The sequence below is a fragment of the Lissotriton vulgaris genome, chromosome 5 (assembly GCF_964263255.1).
Source record: "Lissotriton vulgaris chromosome 5, aLisVul1.2, whole genome shotgun sequence".
In the NCBI taxonomy this organism is placed as follows: domain Eukaryota; kingdom Metazoa; phylum Chordata; class Amphibia; order Caudata; family Salamandridae; genus Lissotriton; species Lissotriton vulgaris.
Window position 1 is genome coordinate 56,884,545 of NC_141693.1, and position 18,490 is coordinate 56,903,034.

At 51.1% G+C, this 18,490-nt stretch overlaps 1 protein-coding gene across 1 annotated transcript in view; it reads right to left on the bottom strand.

Annotated features, from left to right (window-relative positions):
* Positions 1 to 357: 357 nt before the first annotated feature.
* LOC147710140 (E3 ubiquitin-protein ligase TRIM11-like) overlaps positions 358 to 18,490 on the bottom strand; it is a 125,232-nt gene continuing 107,099 nt past the window's right edge. Inside the window, exon 6 of the mRNA XM_086920836.1 lies at positions 358 to 1,114. Within this exon, the coding sequence (XP_086776962.1) occupies positions 603 to 1,114 (512 nt within the window). The 3' untranslated portion in view covers positions 358 to 602. The remainder of the gene's footprint in view (positions 1,115 to 18,490) is intronic.

The window sequence follows — 18,490 nt, forward strand, 5'->3', positions numbered from 1 at the left end:
TGAAACTGTGACAAGACAAAACTTCGATCTCTCTCCAGCAGAAACATTATTCACCTGTGTCATCTTGACATTTTTATTGTTGCCTGAAACCTGCTGGACACACAAGGAAGCAGCAGGTGCTTTTAAAACCCAAAGTTATTTCTGCACACATCACCGCTCCCAGGTTAGCGCAGGTGCGGCTGCACAGGTCGCACTGTCCTAAAGCTGCCCTGAATCTGGGTTAATTAATTAATTGGGCGGGGCAGGAGTGGTTTCTAGGGTCATGTTTAAAAACAATCACTTTTAATAAGTACTTCACAGCGCAGCGCTATAATGTGTATATTAATGTCAAAGCTCCACGTGTGAAAGAAATACACATTTTTGAAGTTTAAAGAGACTTTATCATATGTTGCATGATGTCTGCTGCATAATTCACACAGCAAACATTTCCTGCCCTTGTTTTAAAAATTGTACAAGGAAAAGAGATATGAAGCAGTCAGTTTCACATGAGGCTTCTGGGTGTCATGGCAACATGTGGGAGGGTCGTTGTGAAGAAGATTCTTTGGAATGTTGGTGTTTGAAGATTCTTTGAACTGTAGATGACAGTTGGGGGGGGGTCACTCTCACACCAGCCTCAGCTCCGCTCTGTCACAGAGACCAAAGATCGGGAAGAGCCTCTGTGTGAAGGGGGCCTGCGGGAAGGAGAAGAGAAGCTCCATGGAGACAGCATTGTACAGGGACAGCCGCCCCCCCTCGTAGTCCAGATACACCCCCAGCTTCAGGGGCTTCTCACGAGGGGACAGAGGGGTCGGAGGGGAGCTGAGAGCCGTGTACTGACCCCCCCACCCCCCGACAGCCCAGACTCCCCCCTGAGGTGACCATTTGAAGTATTCCTTCCTGTTCACAGACTCTGCTGCGACCCCCACATGCCACCCTCCCCCCTCCTGCAGCAGCTGCATCTCCCAGTAATGTCTGCCAGAGGTGAACGTCTCGCTCCCCAGCACACAGCGCCAGTGGGTGAATCTCTTGGGGGTGGCCGGCAGGCGCTCCGCTGTGTCCGTCTGTCTCACTCGTCTCCCCCCCTCAGACAGGAGGAGCTCAGGATGAGCCGTGTCAGGATCCAGAGTCACCATCACTGCAGAGAAGAGATTCACAATTAGAGATTTAAGGACACAAAGAAAGGCTGTAATTACTGCTTCTGTTGTACATATGATTAATTTACACCACATCTGGAAGGAGCACGAGGCGCTAGAGAGAACAAGCACTGGCGTTGCCAATAGGTCTCGCAGTAGGAAAGTTGGAGCTATTACAATTGCAAATAACAATGCCTTTTATTTTTGTTTTCATTTTAAAAACATAAAGGGCTTTGTCATTTACAAAACCAATAGCTCCAACTTTCCTACTGCGAGACCTATTGTGCACTGCACAGTGCGGGTGAAAGTGGCACTGCGTGTGTGTGAGTGGCTTTGAGTGAGTTGCGCTGCGTGGGTGAGTGGCGTTGCGTGTGTGAGTGGCGTTGCGTGGGTGAGTGGCGTTGCGTGGGTGAGTGGCGTTGCGTGGGTGAGTGGTGTTGCGTGTGTGAGTTGCATTGCATGGGTGAGAGTGGCGTTGCGTGTGTGAGTGGCGTTGCGTGTGTGAGAGTGGGCTTGCGTGGGTGTGAGTGGCGTGTGTCTGAAAGTGGTGCTGTGTGGGTAAAAGTGGCACTGCGTGGGTGTGAGTGGCGTTGCGTGGGTGTGAGTGGCGTTGCGTGGGTGTGAGTGGCGTTGCGTGGGTGTGAGTGGCGTTGCGTGTGTGAGTGGCGTTGCGTGTGTGAGTGGCGTTGCATTTGTGAGTGGCGTTGCATGTGTGAGTGGTGTTGCGTGTGTGAGTGGCGTTGCGTGTGCGAGTGGCGTTGCGTGTGCGAGTGGCGTTGCGTGTGTGAGTGGCGTTGCGTGTGTGAGTGGCGTTGCGTGTGTGAGTGGCGTTGCCTTTTTGGTCTAGTGGTTCTGCCAATTATTTTAGGCATGCTCCAAGTAAAGTACTAACCCAGATTTGGACTGCAGCGGCATGGACGGGGAACTTAAACAGCTCAATGTCATCAAATCGTCAAATCAAGAGAGAAAAGTTCCCTGCTCTAATCTCATTGCTGCTCACTGATGGGATAGCTTACTGTGCAGACGCTCTGCCAGTCAGGAACTTAGCACACTGCAGCAAACCCTGCATTAGGCACTGTGCTTGCCATGATAACTACTTGATCTATATTCACATTATCGGCATCAACATATTGTGATTAAGCTGCTCTGTGATGAACAGTTTGAGGGGCTTGGCAAATTCATGGGCAAAGAATGCTTCAGCTGAGCAGCCAATCTAATTTTTTACCTACACAAATATTACGCCTAAAAGCTATTTCCCAAATGAATTTGAAAGGGTGCAAACAAAGACATCTGCAGCCGATGGCACAGACTCACTAGGTGTGACAACGGGTGGAACCATGGGGCGGGGTGTTCCTGCTTGTTCCAGTGGGTGATGAGGCTGCTCCTGTGTCGTCGAGTTTTAAAGGAAGGGTGGTGTCGGAAGGGGGTTTGTGCTGGTGCTGTAGGTCGTCCAGCTTTTGCCCTTTGCCTGAATTCCGTGTGATTTGCGTGCTCTGCTTCTTGAAAGTATGAGTAGACAGCTATCTGTTGCTGCAAGACAGCATTACAGCCTACAACCTATGCTGCCATTGTCAGTAATACTATACCTTCTGGGCGGAGCCTTGTGCTATGCGCGGCCATGACAGAGTTAGGCGAACTAAGCAGACTTCCGAACAGACATCTGTTTTAAAAAATCTGTATTCCCACTGCCAGAAACACCAGTCTTACAGCCTGGTTCAGTAGGAACGGAAGTCAGTCACAATTAGTTGTACGGCATTAACATAAACAAGGCAGAGGTTTGGGCGGCGCAGAGGCAACACCATTGAATGTGAGAGCAATATGGGGTTGGGTGGGGGAATGGATACGAAAGCAACGTGGAGAGGGCCGGAGGGACGTGAAAGCAACATGAAGGGCACGGGAGCAGGGTAGGCAGTTGGGGAAGCGCACAATTCAACGCAACAGGAAAGAGGCAGGTAAAAGAGAGCAGCGCGGGTGGCGAGACGTGCATGAGGAACGCAGCGCAAAAACAAATGAACTCTCCTTCAGTTCTCAATAGGGAAGAAGTGGCGAAACATCCAAAGCTACCGAACTGGAACTGGGTTCCAGTTGCTGCATTGGCTCTCCCGTGCCTACCATAAACAAAGCTTGTACACACACTTCACAAAGCGTTTGAAAAAATAATAGATTTACCTTAAGTGTGATAACAAGCATGTGTTGGCAAAGCATCTTAATTTACAAAATCGGGTCAACGATGGTGCTGCACTGCACAGAATGAAAACAAGGCTGTGTTTGCGGGGAGAGAGAGGGGAGGTGCTGGTGTGGGAGGGGGGAGGTGCTGGTGTGGGAGGAGTGCTGCTAGGGCGAGGCTGTGTTTGCGGGGAGAGGGGAGGTGCTGGTGTGGGAGGGGGGGAGGTGCTGGTGTGGGAGGAGTGCTGCTACGGCAAGGCTGTGTTTGCGGGGAGAGAGAGGGGAGGTGCTGGTGTGGGAGGGGGGAGTTGCTGGTGTGGGAGGAGTGCTGCTAGGGGAGGAGAAGCCCTGGCCGTGAATTGCTCACGTGATTCACGTGAACTGCAAGAAAACTGCGGGGCTGAAAGCCCTTGGTTTGAAGAGGATTTTGCCGACTTGAATTCTCCCCATTTCCCATTCCTGCGGAATGGTAAAAGCGAGACCTAAAAAATGAAACCCACGCAAGCAGAGGCTACAACAAAACAAGAAGGGGGTACCTTTTATAGTTTACTTTTGTGAAACCGAATAAAGTTTATTTGATTGATTGATTGATTGAACAAGAAGGGGATTTCCTTCAATTATAGCAGAGGTTCAAACTACCAGCAAAATAGTACAGGGGGAAATAGAGACAAAATTTGCACTTTTTTTAAAGAATCCAGTGGGGGGCGTGGCCAAGATGGCGGAGTGAGCGGACGCTTCTTCCCGCAGCTCCTCCGGCCTGACTAGGCCCGAGCCCTTTTTCGGCAGCTTCTCTCCCCCCGCTGGAGCACAGCGGCCGCGGGACGGGTAGCAGAGGCCTTGGCGCATGCACTGGTGACAAAATTAGGTCCCGGGTGCTGATATAAGTGACTATTAGGACGATGGAAGATTGACCGCGAGGTGCCACTGAGCCGAGGCAGGCGCGAGCAGCGGGAGGCGGGGACTCGAGGACGGAGCTCTACAGCTAGACCCCGGCACGGAGGCCTCGGCCGGACGGCGACACGTCTGGTTGCCACTCTGCAGCGGCTCTGTGTCTTTGAAGCCACTGAGACGGACGAGAAGCCCGCGGGGACACAGCGGAGAGAGATAGTCGCTGAATGGGGGTTGCGACACTCGGGACCGTGGCTGCGGCCTAGAATACAACGCCCCTCCCGGTCCCGACTGAAACTCAAGAAGAAGTGCGGATCGAAGGGGCAGCACGGTTGGCCCTACTACGGACCGGGAGATCTCAAAGAGGATTCATTGCTGGAGCCCTAAGTCTGTGTGGAAGCTTGAACAGTGGACATTGGAGAAGGAGGGTCTTCCTGGAGACGCCCGGCCACCATTTTGTCCCCGAGGGGACGAAGGAGACAAAGCCCTGAGGTCGTGGCCTAGAATGCAACGAGCCCCCCGGCCCTGAATGACGCTCAAGAAGGAGTGCGACTCGAGGGTACAGCACGGTTGGCACTAACAAGAACCGGGAGGTCTCCGAGCGGACTCACTGCTGAAGCCCTGGGACGGTGTAGTAGTTTGGACGTTGGATATTGGAGAAGGAGGGCCTACATGGCGACGCCCGGCCGCCATTTTGTCCTCGAGGGGACAAAGAGGACAAAAGCCTTGAGGTCTCGGAGCCTCACCCTAGCCGCATCGGCCCCACACGTGGGGACCCCGCGACACCGGGGCCTGATATTGGAGGTCTTGAACCCCTCTTTACATCGAGCGGCGAGCTGCGATCCATGGAGGGCAGATGGCGGGCAACCGGGGCGGAAAGAAGGGGGAGCGTACGCTCCCGGACATGCTCAGCAGGGCCCAGCAACAATGGGATAAGGCACAACCGTCGCCGAGCTCCTCCAGAGGCTCAGGAGACCCGGCTGGGGGGGAGCCCCCAGTCACGAGATCTTTCATGGAGGCCCTTTTTAGCTCGCTCAAAGAGGACTTCCAGACGCTGAAACAGGAGGTGGCCAGCGAGGTGCGTGAGGTACGCAGAGAAGTGGAGGGCCTGGGTGAGCGCATGGAAACGGTGGAGACGGCGGCCCACCAGAGGGACGAGGAGATTGTCCACCTACAGCAGGAGGTACTCCGCCTCAGGGAACAGCACTTGGATCTCCAAACGCATAACGAGGACCTGGAGAACAGGTCGAGGCGGAATAACATACGGGTCCGGGGGGTCCCGTCCGCAGAAGAGGGGGCTGATATTGCCGGCTACCTGAGGGGCATGTTCAGGGAAATCCTGGGTGAGCCAGCGGACTTCCCAATCCGGATCGATAGGGCCCACAGGGTGGGCCGTCAGCGACAATTGACGGCACCTCCACCGGACATTTTGGCCTACTTACCTGATTTCCCCGTGAAGGAGCGCATAATGGCGGAGGTGCGCAAAAAGCAGCCGCTAAGCTTCCGAGGACGCTCCGTCGCGCTGTTTCAGGACTTATCTGCCATCACGCTGCAAAAACGCAGGGCCTTCAAGATTGCGACGGATTTCTTGAGGGAGCATGACACACCGTATACTTGGGGTCATCCCTTTCGCCTCATCTTCCGATGGAACGGCACGATGCACCAACTGAGCTCCCTGCAGGAGACATGTGGGGTCCTGGGACTCACAGCGACGGAGGAAGACGGCGCGACGCCGAGCCGGAGGCGCTCAGACAGGGGCGGATGGCGGAGAACAGCCAGACGGCGATCGGTGGCTAGCGCCGGGAGGCCAGACTCACCCACCATCAGGGCCGAAATGGCCAACGCATTGAGGGAAGCGGCCAGGGACTCTGCTGCCACGAACGGCGTGGCCCTGACGGCGTAGAAATGCTGCGGGGGGAGAAGGACATAGCATCTGAAGACAGCAGGTTTGGGGCCGAAGGGAGGGTGGGGGGGGGAGCGGGAAGAGCGAGTGGCCGGACGTCCACTTTAAGTACTTTCCACGGACACTGGGTTGCACAAGTTGGGGAGGGGAGGTGGGATTGTTGGCCAGTTGCCATGGGGTTGGTTCGGGGAGAGTTTGGGGGAGGGGGGGGATACCGTCCAGTGCCTTACACATTTTTGCATTTTTTCACTAGAGCATCTTTGCACTGCCGCCCTGTGACCTGTCCTGCCCGGGTGGGTTCCCGCTGCTTAGCGCACACTGGCCTTCACGAACATGGCGACGCTTAAGGTGGTGACCCTTAATGTTAAGGGGTTAAACAATCCAGTTAAAAGAAGGGCAATTCTGTCTCTGTTGGAGGGAACACAGGCGGACATTTGTCTCCTGCAGGAGACTCACTTGTTAGCACAAGACTGTCACAGGCTGCGATCTCGCAAGTTTCCCACGCAGTTCTTCTCCTCCACTACTTCTAAAAAGGCGGGGGTAGCTATATTGGTATTGAGTTCCTTCAGGGGAGAGGTGCTGTACAAACTCGCAGAACAGAAAGGGAGGCTGTTGGCGTACCGCCTCAAGCTGGGGGGCATGACGTTCTCCATTGGCTCCTTGTACAGCCTGAAAGAACACCAGGAGCGTTTTCTAGACTCGGCACTGGTGGATATGACGGCCTCCCCGGACAGACACATCATTTTAGGGGGGGACCTGAACATGGTTTTTGATTCCACACTAGATAGGTCCGCGCAGAGATACCCGCAAACTGGGGAACTCTCACAGGCAGGGAAGGCCCAGCTCACTGATTTGGACCTGCATGACCTCTGGCGCACACTGCACCCCATGGATAGGGACTATTCTTACTATTCGCATGCGCATCGGACGTATGCAAGGCTAGACCATCTGCTGGTCAGCGGACCGATGTGTGCCTTGGCCACGGCAGCGGATATAGGGGTCCTGTCATTATCGGACCACGCGCCGGTTTCGGGCACATTTACGTTGCCGCCGGTCTCCCCCTCCCGAGGTGTTTGGCGTCTCAGGGACACCCTGTTACACAAGAAATCTGTAGTGAAACACATTGAGGAGTCGATCCGGGAGTATCAAACACATAACGATAATCCGGACACATCGTTAGCGACACAGTGGGCGGTGCTGAAGGTGGTCCTGAGAGGGGAGTTTATCTCTATCTCCTCGGCGGAGAATAGGGAAAGACAGCGCAAGAGGGAGGAGTTGACTTCCAAGGTTAGAGAACTGGAGCACGTACACCGCCGTACAGGAGCCCCTAGAATATGGAAACAACTGAAGGCAGCTAGGAAACTCCTGTCGGCGTTAGATATGGATAGAGCAGAATATGCGGCGCTATGCCTGAAACATGCGTACTACACGGGGGGAGACAGATGCGGCAAACTCCTGGCAAATGAGCTTCGAGTGGCGCATCAGCGGAACTCGGTCAAGGAACTGTTGGACTCTGATGGGGTGGCTGTCTCTGAGGACGCAGCTGTAGCGGAGGTGTTCCGTAAGTTCTATGCGGACCTCTACGCAGGGGAGCCCCCTTTGCCGCAAGATACCGCGGACTACCTGGAGTCAGTGGCCTTTCCGGCCCTGACCCCGGCACAAGCGGAACACCTGGAACGTAATATTCACGTAGAGGAGGTGATCGCCGCCATCTCCAGGCTCAAGCATGGGAAGGCCCCGGGCCCGGACGGTTACACGTCCCTGTTTTATAAGACCTTTTGCCCGGTTGTGGCGCCCATCCTTGCCCGCCTTTTCAACTCTTTTTCTGCACCGGGGGCTATCCCACCGGACCTACTGAGAGCTACGGTATCGGTCATTCCTAAACCAGGGAAGGACCGGACCCAATGCGGCTCGTACAGGCCAATCTCCCTCCTGAACGTTGACCTCAAGCTATACACGGGGATTTTGGCGTCCAGGCTGGCTCTTCATCTGCCAGGCCTGGTGGAGGCTGACCAGGCTGGTTTTGTCCCGGGAAGGCAAACAGTCGATAACACCAAGAGGGTGGTGCACGTCTTGGAGAAAGCCTCACGGATCCCCGGAGAGAGAATGTTGCTAGCGGTGGATGCGGAGAAAGCATTCGACCGCGTGCATTGGCCTTATCTTGAACAGGTGATGGGGAAGATGGGTATCGGAGAGAAGTTCTGCTCGATGATTTTTAACTGCTATAAGTCCCCATCGGCGACAGTTAGAGTTAATGGCTGTAGCTCCCGCAGCTTCGAGATGGAAAGGGGCACTAGACAAGGGTGCCCGCTCTCCCCCCTTCTCTTTGCCCTCTACATGGAGCCGTTTGCCCAGAGGATTCGCCAGAACCCAGATGTGATAGGGGTGAAGATGGGGCAATATGTCCACACGGTTAGTCTCTATGCGGACGATGTACTATTGACCCTGGATGACCCGATGAGGGCCCTCCCTGCATGCATTAAGGAGCTGGATGACTTCTCGAAAGTGGCGGGCTTCAAGATGAACATGGGCAAGTCAGCGGCCCTGGATGTGTCCCTGACGGCTGATACGAGAAGAGACCTGCAGAGGCTTTTTCCCATGCAGTGGTCATCGACCCTGGTACCTTACCTGGGGATTCTCCTAGCACCGACGCTACCGGCAATGGTGACGGCCAATTACCCAGCCCTGGGCAGGAAAATCAAGGAGGAGCTGGGCCGCTGGGGTAAAGGGATGCTGTCCTGGCTCGGCAGAATAGCTGCGGTCAAGATGACGGTCTTGCCCCAGGTTTTGTATCTCTTTCGGGCCTTGCCGCTTCAGCCGCCCGCGGGATGGATCAGACAGACGCAAGCAGATATTGCACGCTTCGTCTGGCAGGGCCGCAAGCCGAGAATGAAGAGGGTTCTCTCCACACTAGCTCCGGAGGCGGGAGGCCTTGGCATCCCGGATCTCCGGAAATATTTTCAGGCGGCGCAGTTGCGCTACCTGGTGGAATGGAGCAGATGGGAATCCGACAAGCATTGGCTCTTTCAAGACCAAGCAGTAGCGGGGCGTCCCTTACAGGAGATACCGTTCTTGCGACGGATCCACTGCCCCCCCAATCTGTACGCGTCCTTTGTTACGAGAGTTCCCATGAGAGTGTGGGACGCTGTTAATGAGGTTCACGATCTCACCACGTTCATCTCGCCATTTACGCCGATAGCAGAGAACCCTGATTTCACCCCGGGTCTAGAACCGGGTGCATTCACGCGCTGGAGAGCAGCGGGCTGTCGTGCACTCTTCCAGATGTATGACGTGAGGGGGTGGTCCCCTTTCAGCACCTTAGACAGGAATACCAACTGGCCGAAACAGAGAGGATGAGGTACATGCAGGTTAGACATTGGGCGCTTCAACCGCAAGTACGCGAGACAGCGGACCGTAAGTTGAAGCCGTATAAGAGGTGGTTGGTGACTCGCACCTCAGACGCTAAGCTGATCTCGGACCTATATAAGTTGCTGCAACCTCCCCCGTTTCACTTTTATAATCCTGGCAGGGAGCGCTGGAATAGGGAGCTGGGGAGGACGCTCAGTCGTAAGGAATGGGATCAGATTGCATATCGCGCGAGACACTCGGCATACCACACGGGGCTCACCGAAACACTCACAAAGGTGTCTACATATTGGTATTATACCCCCGAGAGATTGCATGAAATGAATAGGAACATTGGGAAGGTGTGTTGGAGGGAATGTGGGCAGACAGGGACTCTCACGCATGTGCTTTGGGATTGCCCGTTGTTGAAGGATTACTGGAAGGAGGTTATAGATGAGGTGGACGCTCACTTTGACATAGAATTGCCACGCCTCCCGGTGTACGTTTTGTTGGTCCTCCCGAATCGGCTAATGTACCCGTTGATGTCCCGTAGGGGTCGGCAAATAGCGATAGCACTGGGTTCGGCGATCCAAAACATACTGATACACTGGCGCACCACCACAGTCCCCTCCATCATGGGTTGGCTCTACAGACTTTGGCATGTCCTGGGTATGGAAAAATTATCGCTTATGGTGGCGGGGGACATGGAGCAATTTGATGAGTTGTGGCAACCCTTTCATGCGCTATTAACCACAGAATTTAGAGAACTTACCTGTCCGAGATACCTTAGACTACTGAGACTAACGCCTCCCTCAGACCAGATTGCTTAAACAGACATTGAGTGGGGAGCTCACAAGGGGTGGGGTAGGGGAGGGGGGGCAGGGCGTCAGAATAAACCAAGCACTGGACGGAGGAAAGTTGGGGGGGGAGTTTGGGGGGGGAGTTGAAGGAGTTTGAGGGGAGGGGGATCAAGGAGGGAGGGAGGTTCAATCTGTTATTGGCTTTTTCCCCTTTTTTTTTTACTCCCAGCTTCATTGACAATGGCAGACACATCTAAACTCTCTTCAAAGGAACTTCATATGCTACAGCCATTGTCTATCGCTACGCTTCAACTACTCATGCCTTGTATTCTCTTGTATTTCTCAAACCCTATGCCCTCCTTGTCCTTTTTCTTCTGTTATGCCTTAATAAAATGCTTTAAACCTAAAGAATCCAGTGACTGCTTTACTTACATATCACAACAAGGCAAGTGGATTACAAGCCTGCTACGTGCATTTTAACCTGGTTTTTCCGAAATAACACCCAAAACTCTATAAATATCTTTAAAATCTGTTACCTCCGCAGAAATTAAAACTAAAAAATCTACCTTCCAGTGTGAGTACTTGGCGAAAAGGAGCTTCTGAGCCATGGAGAGAAGGTAAACTCAGGTGTTGAGCTCATTGAAGTCATAATGACTTAGGGATTTTGAAGTCTGAGCCGGATACAGTTCCTGAGGGACTGTATCTTAATTCCAATGGGCCACTGGCAGCTAAATGTGTAATAGAGCCAAACACTGTCCTGACAAAGGGCAAGGTTAGGCAAGTGATAGTTGAGGTGCACCAACCATTTAATTCCAACGATAACAGCTTTAAACCTCAACTTTCAGGCTTGGACAGCAAGGATCCTGTCCAGGGAACAAAACAGTCAATTACTAATGGTATTTCTCTAATAGGGCTGTCTAATTCCAATCGAGTTCTGGAGGAAGACTCAATTGCATGAGACCTTTCCACTCACAGGTGGAGCCACAGGCAAAGCCTGTGTTGATGCAGCCAGTAGGAATACCTCTGCTGGCCCCCCCTTATCACTGTCTCCAGACATCTCCCGACAAGCTGAAGTACTGGACCGCCACTTCCCTTGTTGGGGAGGAAACGACAACAATACGTGGGATATTTTGCTTAGTTCCTTTCAAACTGTCATCGAAGCCTTACGGTACCAGTCTAGTAAGTCAGACATCTAGGTGGACTTATTCAATACAAAAGCTCTCTATATTCCAAAGGGCACAAGTTGACACACAATATGTTCCTGCTTGTGTCTGCAGTCCAGTTTTAGATAAACTGGCATCCAGCAGCGGTGCGTCCATTGGGGCGTAGGGGCGTAGCCCCACCAGCCACCATGGACCCGCATCGCGGCCGCCGGCCGCAATCCTAGTAACTATCTTCTAAATAAAATACAGCCGCCGGCGGGAATTGCGCAGGGGGGGTGGCCTGCTGCAGCTTGAGTGACAGTCCACACTCATGCTGCAGCAGACCGTAGTGCGCAGTGACAGTCCCGCGGCGCTGGGGAACTTACAGTGCGCATGCTTGGAAAAGTTGGCAACTTTCTCAAGCATGCGCACTGTAAGTTCCCCAGCGGGACCCAGGGGTGTGTCATATAGTTACTGCTTTTTCTATATACTGTGTTAAGTTAGCATGAGTTTATTAAATGTTTAAACGACATATTTTCCTTTGGCTTCAGTTTGCACACGATACATAATTGTTATTGTAGCTTTCAACCTAGACGAAAGATGTGATTTATTTGAGAATAATATGTTATTGCTCCGATATCAGTTGTGCTTGGTACACTTGGTACACTGTCTGCACACTGAGAGCTGAACCCTCTAAGAATAACCTAACACAAGGTTGCTGGGAGGCCTGATCCTCGCACCACATTAGACATAACACAAATAAAGTTGCTGCCAACATTGGGCTCTACGCGAGTTTAAGATAGAGTTACTGAGAATGCAAAAACACACTTGATGGTGCTTCGCATGAAGAGAGCTGGTAGCTGATGATGTGATCTTCTCCTACTGACATTTAGAGGTATGGGCCCGCCCTGCTAAAACCCAAATGAGACCTTCTTAGATATAATATAGTATGCTAAATAGGGTGCGCGAAATATAGGTGATACAGATTTCTATTGAATTTTGCATTATAATATGCTATCACCGTTCGCTTACTATGGATTAGTGACTATGCTGATAACTCAGATTTTTATAATATGTATTCTGGTATTATATAAGATACTGCGTTTAAGAACCTTGCATTGAAAAATAAATATTTCAAACTTGCACGTGTCTTCTTTTACTCCTTGTTCTGGTTTGAAATGATTATAGAACGAAAGAGTGTTCATGTGTTCCACGATACCTGAGGTAACCTAAGTTCATGTTCTGGTTTGTCTAAGTCATTGGGAGTTTGTTATGACCAATGAGACACTGTAGCTAGCTCGGTAAGGGGATTTTGGATACTGAGGTGAGTTTTGGGTCACCCTAATTCACTGAGGTTCCTGATCTCTATGCACAGTTCTGTAAGAGAACGGAATCCCTGCGACATGGCGCCCATACGTTGTTGGCCTTATATCATGACACTCGAGTAGTATATCATTCAAACCTTAACCCCTTCATACCCGTTTCCGGAAAACTGTGGTGTCGGATAAACCTACCTATTTTTGAAATAGGTCCTTTCAAGCTTGAATCTTTCTAAAAACGGTTTCCTTGAATTACTACCCAGTTGTGCTACAAAGTAATCTTTGTCTTTTCATATTACTGTGCAGTCATGGCACAAGCCGTGGACATCCCGCAGCATAGTCCCATTGCAGTGCGTGATCATTTGCGGGCTTATGATGTCCCTTTGGAAGGCTTGGCTGTGGTTCTGGTGGTGAGTGCGGAACATGCTTACCCGTACGAACTGTTTTATTCGTGGGTGACATTTCCGGCAGTGGATGCGAATTCTGGTGTGTTCCACTCGTACACTGCGTCAGCTGTACCTGCTGAGTATGCTCCATACAGAGGACAGGAAGTACCTATTGATGTTTGGCAGCATGGAGTTTGGTTTGGTGGCGCCCTACCCCACTCTTAATCCGCTCCGAGGTTAGGTCCATTGTCCATTCCGGGCACAAATTGGCCCGCTTTGGCTGGATTTACTCCTCACCCTAATCATGCCACTTGTAACATAGCTGAACTTAGGCGACTTCATGTAGTCGCCATTGCCGTGATTAGAGCCCTTGTGCATTACACAAGTCGTAATGTTCATGGGGGTGCCCCCAGAGGTGCGGCCCTTCCGGCAGGGCAGGCTGGTTTGAAAATCAGTCCTGTCATGGTGAATTCCGCTATGGGCAAGAAGCCCCTGGATAAGGATGATTTTCCTTTCTGGCTTGCCGAGAAATTTGACCAGCTGGAGGCGGTGTTTCCTAATACGACTCCTGGTGAAAAACACCGGATTCTTACGCTTAGTTTGCCGAAAGATTTGGCCCCTGAACTTGTTGACTGTGAAACATGGGGTAAGACTTTTGCGGCTGTCTATTCGAGGTGCTTTGGCGCCCCGTCTGTGTCCAATCTGTCTACGGTCCTTAAACGTGTTCAAGATGATCACGGACCGGAATCGGCAGTTGAGTTGGATATGCGCCTGTGTGGCTCCTTTGATGTGGTTTGCGATCTGATCCTTGCGAATGTCAAGGGGGATGCTGTGAACTTTCAGGTGGCTAACGCTTTGGCGCTGGTTCCCAATGCCGAGAAACCCCAACAGTTAGCGAGGATAATTGTGGCGGCTTATAAAACCGTGGGCCGCAATAGTAAGGGTAATAAGCCGTTTTCTACTAAAGAGAAGGAGCAGCCCCAGGGACAAGCTTCGGAAACTGTCGTTCAACCCAAGTCCAAGAAGCAAATTTGGCCTAAAAAACAGAATCAGGGTAAGCAACAGCAACAACAACAAACACAGGTTTCGCGTCCTGCGTCTCCGTTGCCTGCGCAGTCGGAACGTGTTTATGATTTGCGCGACCGCGCGATGATTAAATCGCCTGAACGTTTTCAGGCTTCTGACCAACGCTCTCCTCGTTCCTTTCAGGACTCATCGGCTCCGTCAACCGGTGGTGGAGGGGGAGGCAGGGGCCGGGGTGGCCAGCAAGGACGTGGTCAGCCCCGCCCGCGCAACGGTGCAGACAAGCAGGAGGGCTCCACGCCTCAGAGACCGCAGTTTGCCAAGAAGAAGGTTGCAGCCTTAACGGCGCATCGATATGCCCCAGATTGTGAGAACGCGGCTTCGGAATCTGACTTGCGCTCTGACCTTGCTGGACAGCGCGGCGGAGATTACCATAGTGAGAGAGGCCCTCCGTCCACTACTGAAGGTGACAGCGACTGACACTTATGTTGTGATTGAAACAGCTGATACAAGAGTTGATCCCCCTGATAGACTCTTTGAAATTGTCCTGTTAATTGAAGGTGACATACAGCGTACCATAAAAGGGGTATTTTGGGAAAATCTTTCGTCTACGTATGACATTTTGCTTTCGGAGGCTGACTGGCCCCCACCTTTTGTGCTCGCAGCTCCGAGAGGGGAGGAGGTAATCCTCCCCAGTTTCGCGAACACTGTTTCGAGAGTGGAAGCGCTGCACTTTGCAGAAGAGTGGGCTCTGGCGCTTGCACCGGCTGTGTACCGTAATCAGTGTGGCTGGGATAAATTGTCCCCAAACCACGAGATTCCTTTACGGTCTCAGCCGCAGCCTCAACCTCAATATCCCATACGACGTGGAGCCAAAGCTTCAGTCGCAGCGATCCTTGAACAATTGGAATATCAAGGTGTAATTGAAACGTGTGTGTCACCGATGAATAACCCCCTTTTTACTGTAAACAAGCCGGACGGCTCTTACCGTTTGGTTTTGGATTACCGGCATTTAAACTCGCATTGCCGTAACTGTGCAGTACAGAATACTCAGGGCTCGGCCCTTGTAAATAGTCTTGTGCGTAAGCGGTTCAAAACCACGCTTGACATTTCCAATGGTTTTTATGCCCATTCATTGGACAGTCTAAGTTCCCAATGGACTTCATTCACATGCGGCGGTGTCCAAAAAATGTTTCGGCGTCTCCCGATGGGCTATGAGAATAGTCCTGGAGTATTTTCCGCCCGCATTGTCTCTCTGTTGGAGAGGGTCGACTTGTTCCTATGTGGATGATATCTATCTCACAGACGACGAACTTTGGGAGCATCTGTGTCGAGTGAACAGTATTATTTGTAACTTTGCAGACATAGGTTACAAGTTTAATTTTGCAAAATCGCACATTGCAGAGTACACAGTGTTGTTTCTAGGCTATGAATTAACAAATGAAGGAAAAGGCTTGGCTCCTCACTTCCTGGAGAAATGTGCACAGTTGCGCTCTCCGACGACACTGAAGAAATTACAATCTTTACTGGGCTTTTTGAATTTCGCAAGAACATACATTCCGGAATATGCCCAGCGTATCAAGCCTTTGTATGCTTTGATACAACCATCTTTTTCCAAATCATGCTGGCTGCCAGAGCATTCAGCTATTCTGCAGTCTTTGCAAGCTGATTTGCTCGCTTCTGAATACTTACAGACTTGTGATAACCAGACCAACCTGGTGATAAGAATTGTCCCGTGGAAGGTAGGTTTCACGTACCTAACTTTTAATGAAGGAGATACAGTACCTATGGCTGACAAGTCACACTTGTACACTTCGGCTGAAATGCGTTTTTCCACTGTGGAAAAAGTTTTGACGGCTGTGCAGATGGCAATTCTCAAGGAACGTGCCCTGTCACAGGGAAAACGCATGTTGGTTGTTACCCCGTGTCCTGCCTTGGAGGCAGTTACGAAAGCCAGTGTACCAAATTCTAAAGCTTTGCACCCTCGGTGGATTCAATGGGCTGCATCCTTGTCATCCCAGGATGTCACGTTTATTTTTGACGCCACTTTACGGTCGCATGAGTACTTACAGTATGAATTTGTTCATCCTGCTCCTTTAGCAATGCGGCCGTTGGAGGATGCATCATTTACACTGATGGTTCGGCGCAGGTTGCGCATGGCTCTAAACATGCCTACGTTTCCGCTTGCGCCATTGTGGTCGGTGCCATGGTGAACGATGAGGTTAAGTCCAGTGTCGTGCACACGCAGACGCTTGGGGACTGCACCGCACAATTGGCAGAGCTTCGTGCTCTGATGCTTGCATTGGAGTACGCGGATCCTAGTGTGACGACTTTAAACGTAAGTGACTCTTTCTACTGTGTCCAGTCTTACAATGAGAACTTGTTCTTTTGGATTCAGAATGAATTTCGTGATTCCAAAGGTAGCACAATAAAACATAAAATGATCTGGATCCGAGTGGCGGAACTCAAAGAAAAGTTGCCACTTGTGTTTGTGATTCATACTCTTGGCCATCAGCGCGTGGGAGTCCACGCTGTCGGTAATTTGCTTGCTGATGAAGCAGCGAAGTCAGCAGTATCAAAATACTTAGTTGCAGCAGTCACGAGGTCCAAAAGTAAGATAGATGATGACATCTTGGCAGCTGTTGCTGCCACTGAGAAGGGAAGTAAATATCCTGCGGGTTTATACAAAGAAAATGGCGGTAGTGTTTCTCATCAGAGAAAACGTCCGCACCTACTGTTATAGTTATTCTCCCCGGGTACGTAATGCGTGAGGTATCAAATAGAGGTGCACTGAGAACTTGATAAGACACCCACCACCAGGGGTGTTTGAGCAATGCAACTGAATACAAATACCAAGAATCAAGAGAAAAACCAAATTACACAAGCACCCTCTTCAAAGTCCATTAATCTATGAACATAACTGTAGGATAGTGGTGTTATTTCCAAGGTTATTACACCAACATCAATCAATGGTTCAATGGCAATTCAAAGTATTGATCCAAAACCAAATCTTGTGCTTCAAGTTCTTTATTAGTCAAATGTGTTAAAAGTTTCCCAGCTTTACACTGCCGACACGTGTTTCGCCCTCTCCAGGGCTTTTTCAAGGCTATCTTATTTTGGTCTATGCTGGTCTGGCATCGGAGAGGTCTAGAGTTCGAAAAGATACGGGTATGAAGCGTTGTGCGAAACCTATTGGATGTCTTGGTCACAGCGAGCTATTCAGAAAGTGGGTTCCCTCTAAGTACCTTCAATTTTGTTAGGTCCCTCGTGGAGCATTGAAAGAACAAAACGATATTGATGGAAGTTTGTCTTGTTGTGGGGGTGCGACTCGCTGCGTGGAGGTAAATCCTATCTTGCTGGGTTAGAGATTCTTGAAGACCTTGATAAGTCTTATGCTCGTAGTTCTCGGCGCCGAGTCTCCACTGCAAGGCACTGACTTGCGCCATTGTGGTCGGTGCCATGGTGAACGATGAGTTCAAGTCCAGTGTCGTGCACACGCAGACGCTTGGGGACTGCACCGCACAATTGGCAGAGCTTCGTGCTCTGATGCTTGCATTGGAGTACGCGGATCCTAGTGTGACGACTTTAAACGTAAGTGACTCTTTCTACTGTGTCCAGTCTTACAATGAGAACTTGTTCTTTTGGATTCAGAATGAATTTCGTGATTCCAAAGGTAGCACAATAAAACATAAAATGATCTGGATCCGAGTGGCGGAACTCAAAGAAAAGTTGCCACTCGTGTTTGTGATTCATACTCTTGGCCATCAGCGCGTGGGAGTCCACGCTGTCGGTAATTCGCTTGCTGATGAAGCAGCGAAGTCAGCAGTATCAAAATACTTAGTTGCAGCAGTCACGAGGTCCAAAAGTAAGATAGATGATGACATCTTGGCAGCTGTTGCTGCCACTGAGAAGGGAAGTAAATATCCTGCGGGGTTCCCTTCAAAATACACCTACCACTTAAGTCCCGATAAGGTTCCTTATGTGAAAATTCCTGATGTTGGCGAACGTTTAATTCCCAACTCGGATTGCAGAGCTGCTTTGATTACAGCGGCTCATGAAGGTGTGGCTCATGAAGGTGCGCCACTGTAACTCAGCTACAACAGAGGTTCTGGTGGCGGGGACTGTACAAACAGACGCGCGATTATGTCCTTCAATGTGACATTTGCCAGCAGATTAAACCTTCAACTCCTGCGCGTCCGCCTCAGACACAGTTGTACATTTCTAATAAACCACTGGGGTGTGTTTATTTAGATCACTGCGGTCCTTTTTCTTCTGATACTGCATATAAGTACATCTTAGTAGCAGTTGATTCATGCACATGCTTTGTGTGGGTATGGCCCCATCGGAGCGCTGATTCACGGACTGTCATTAAGGATTTGCGAGTCTTTGTAGGGATTTTTGCCCGT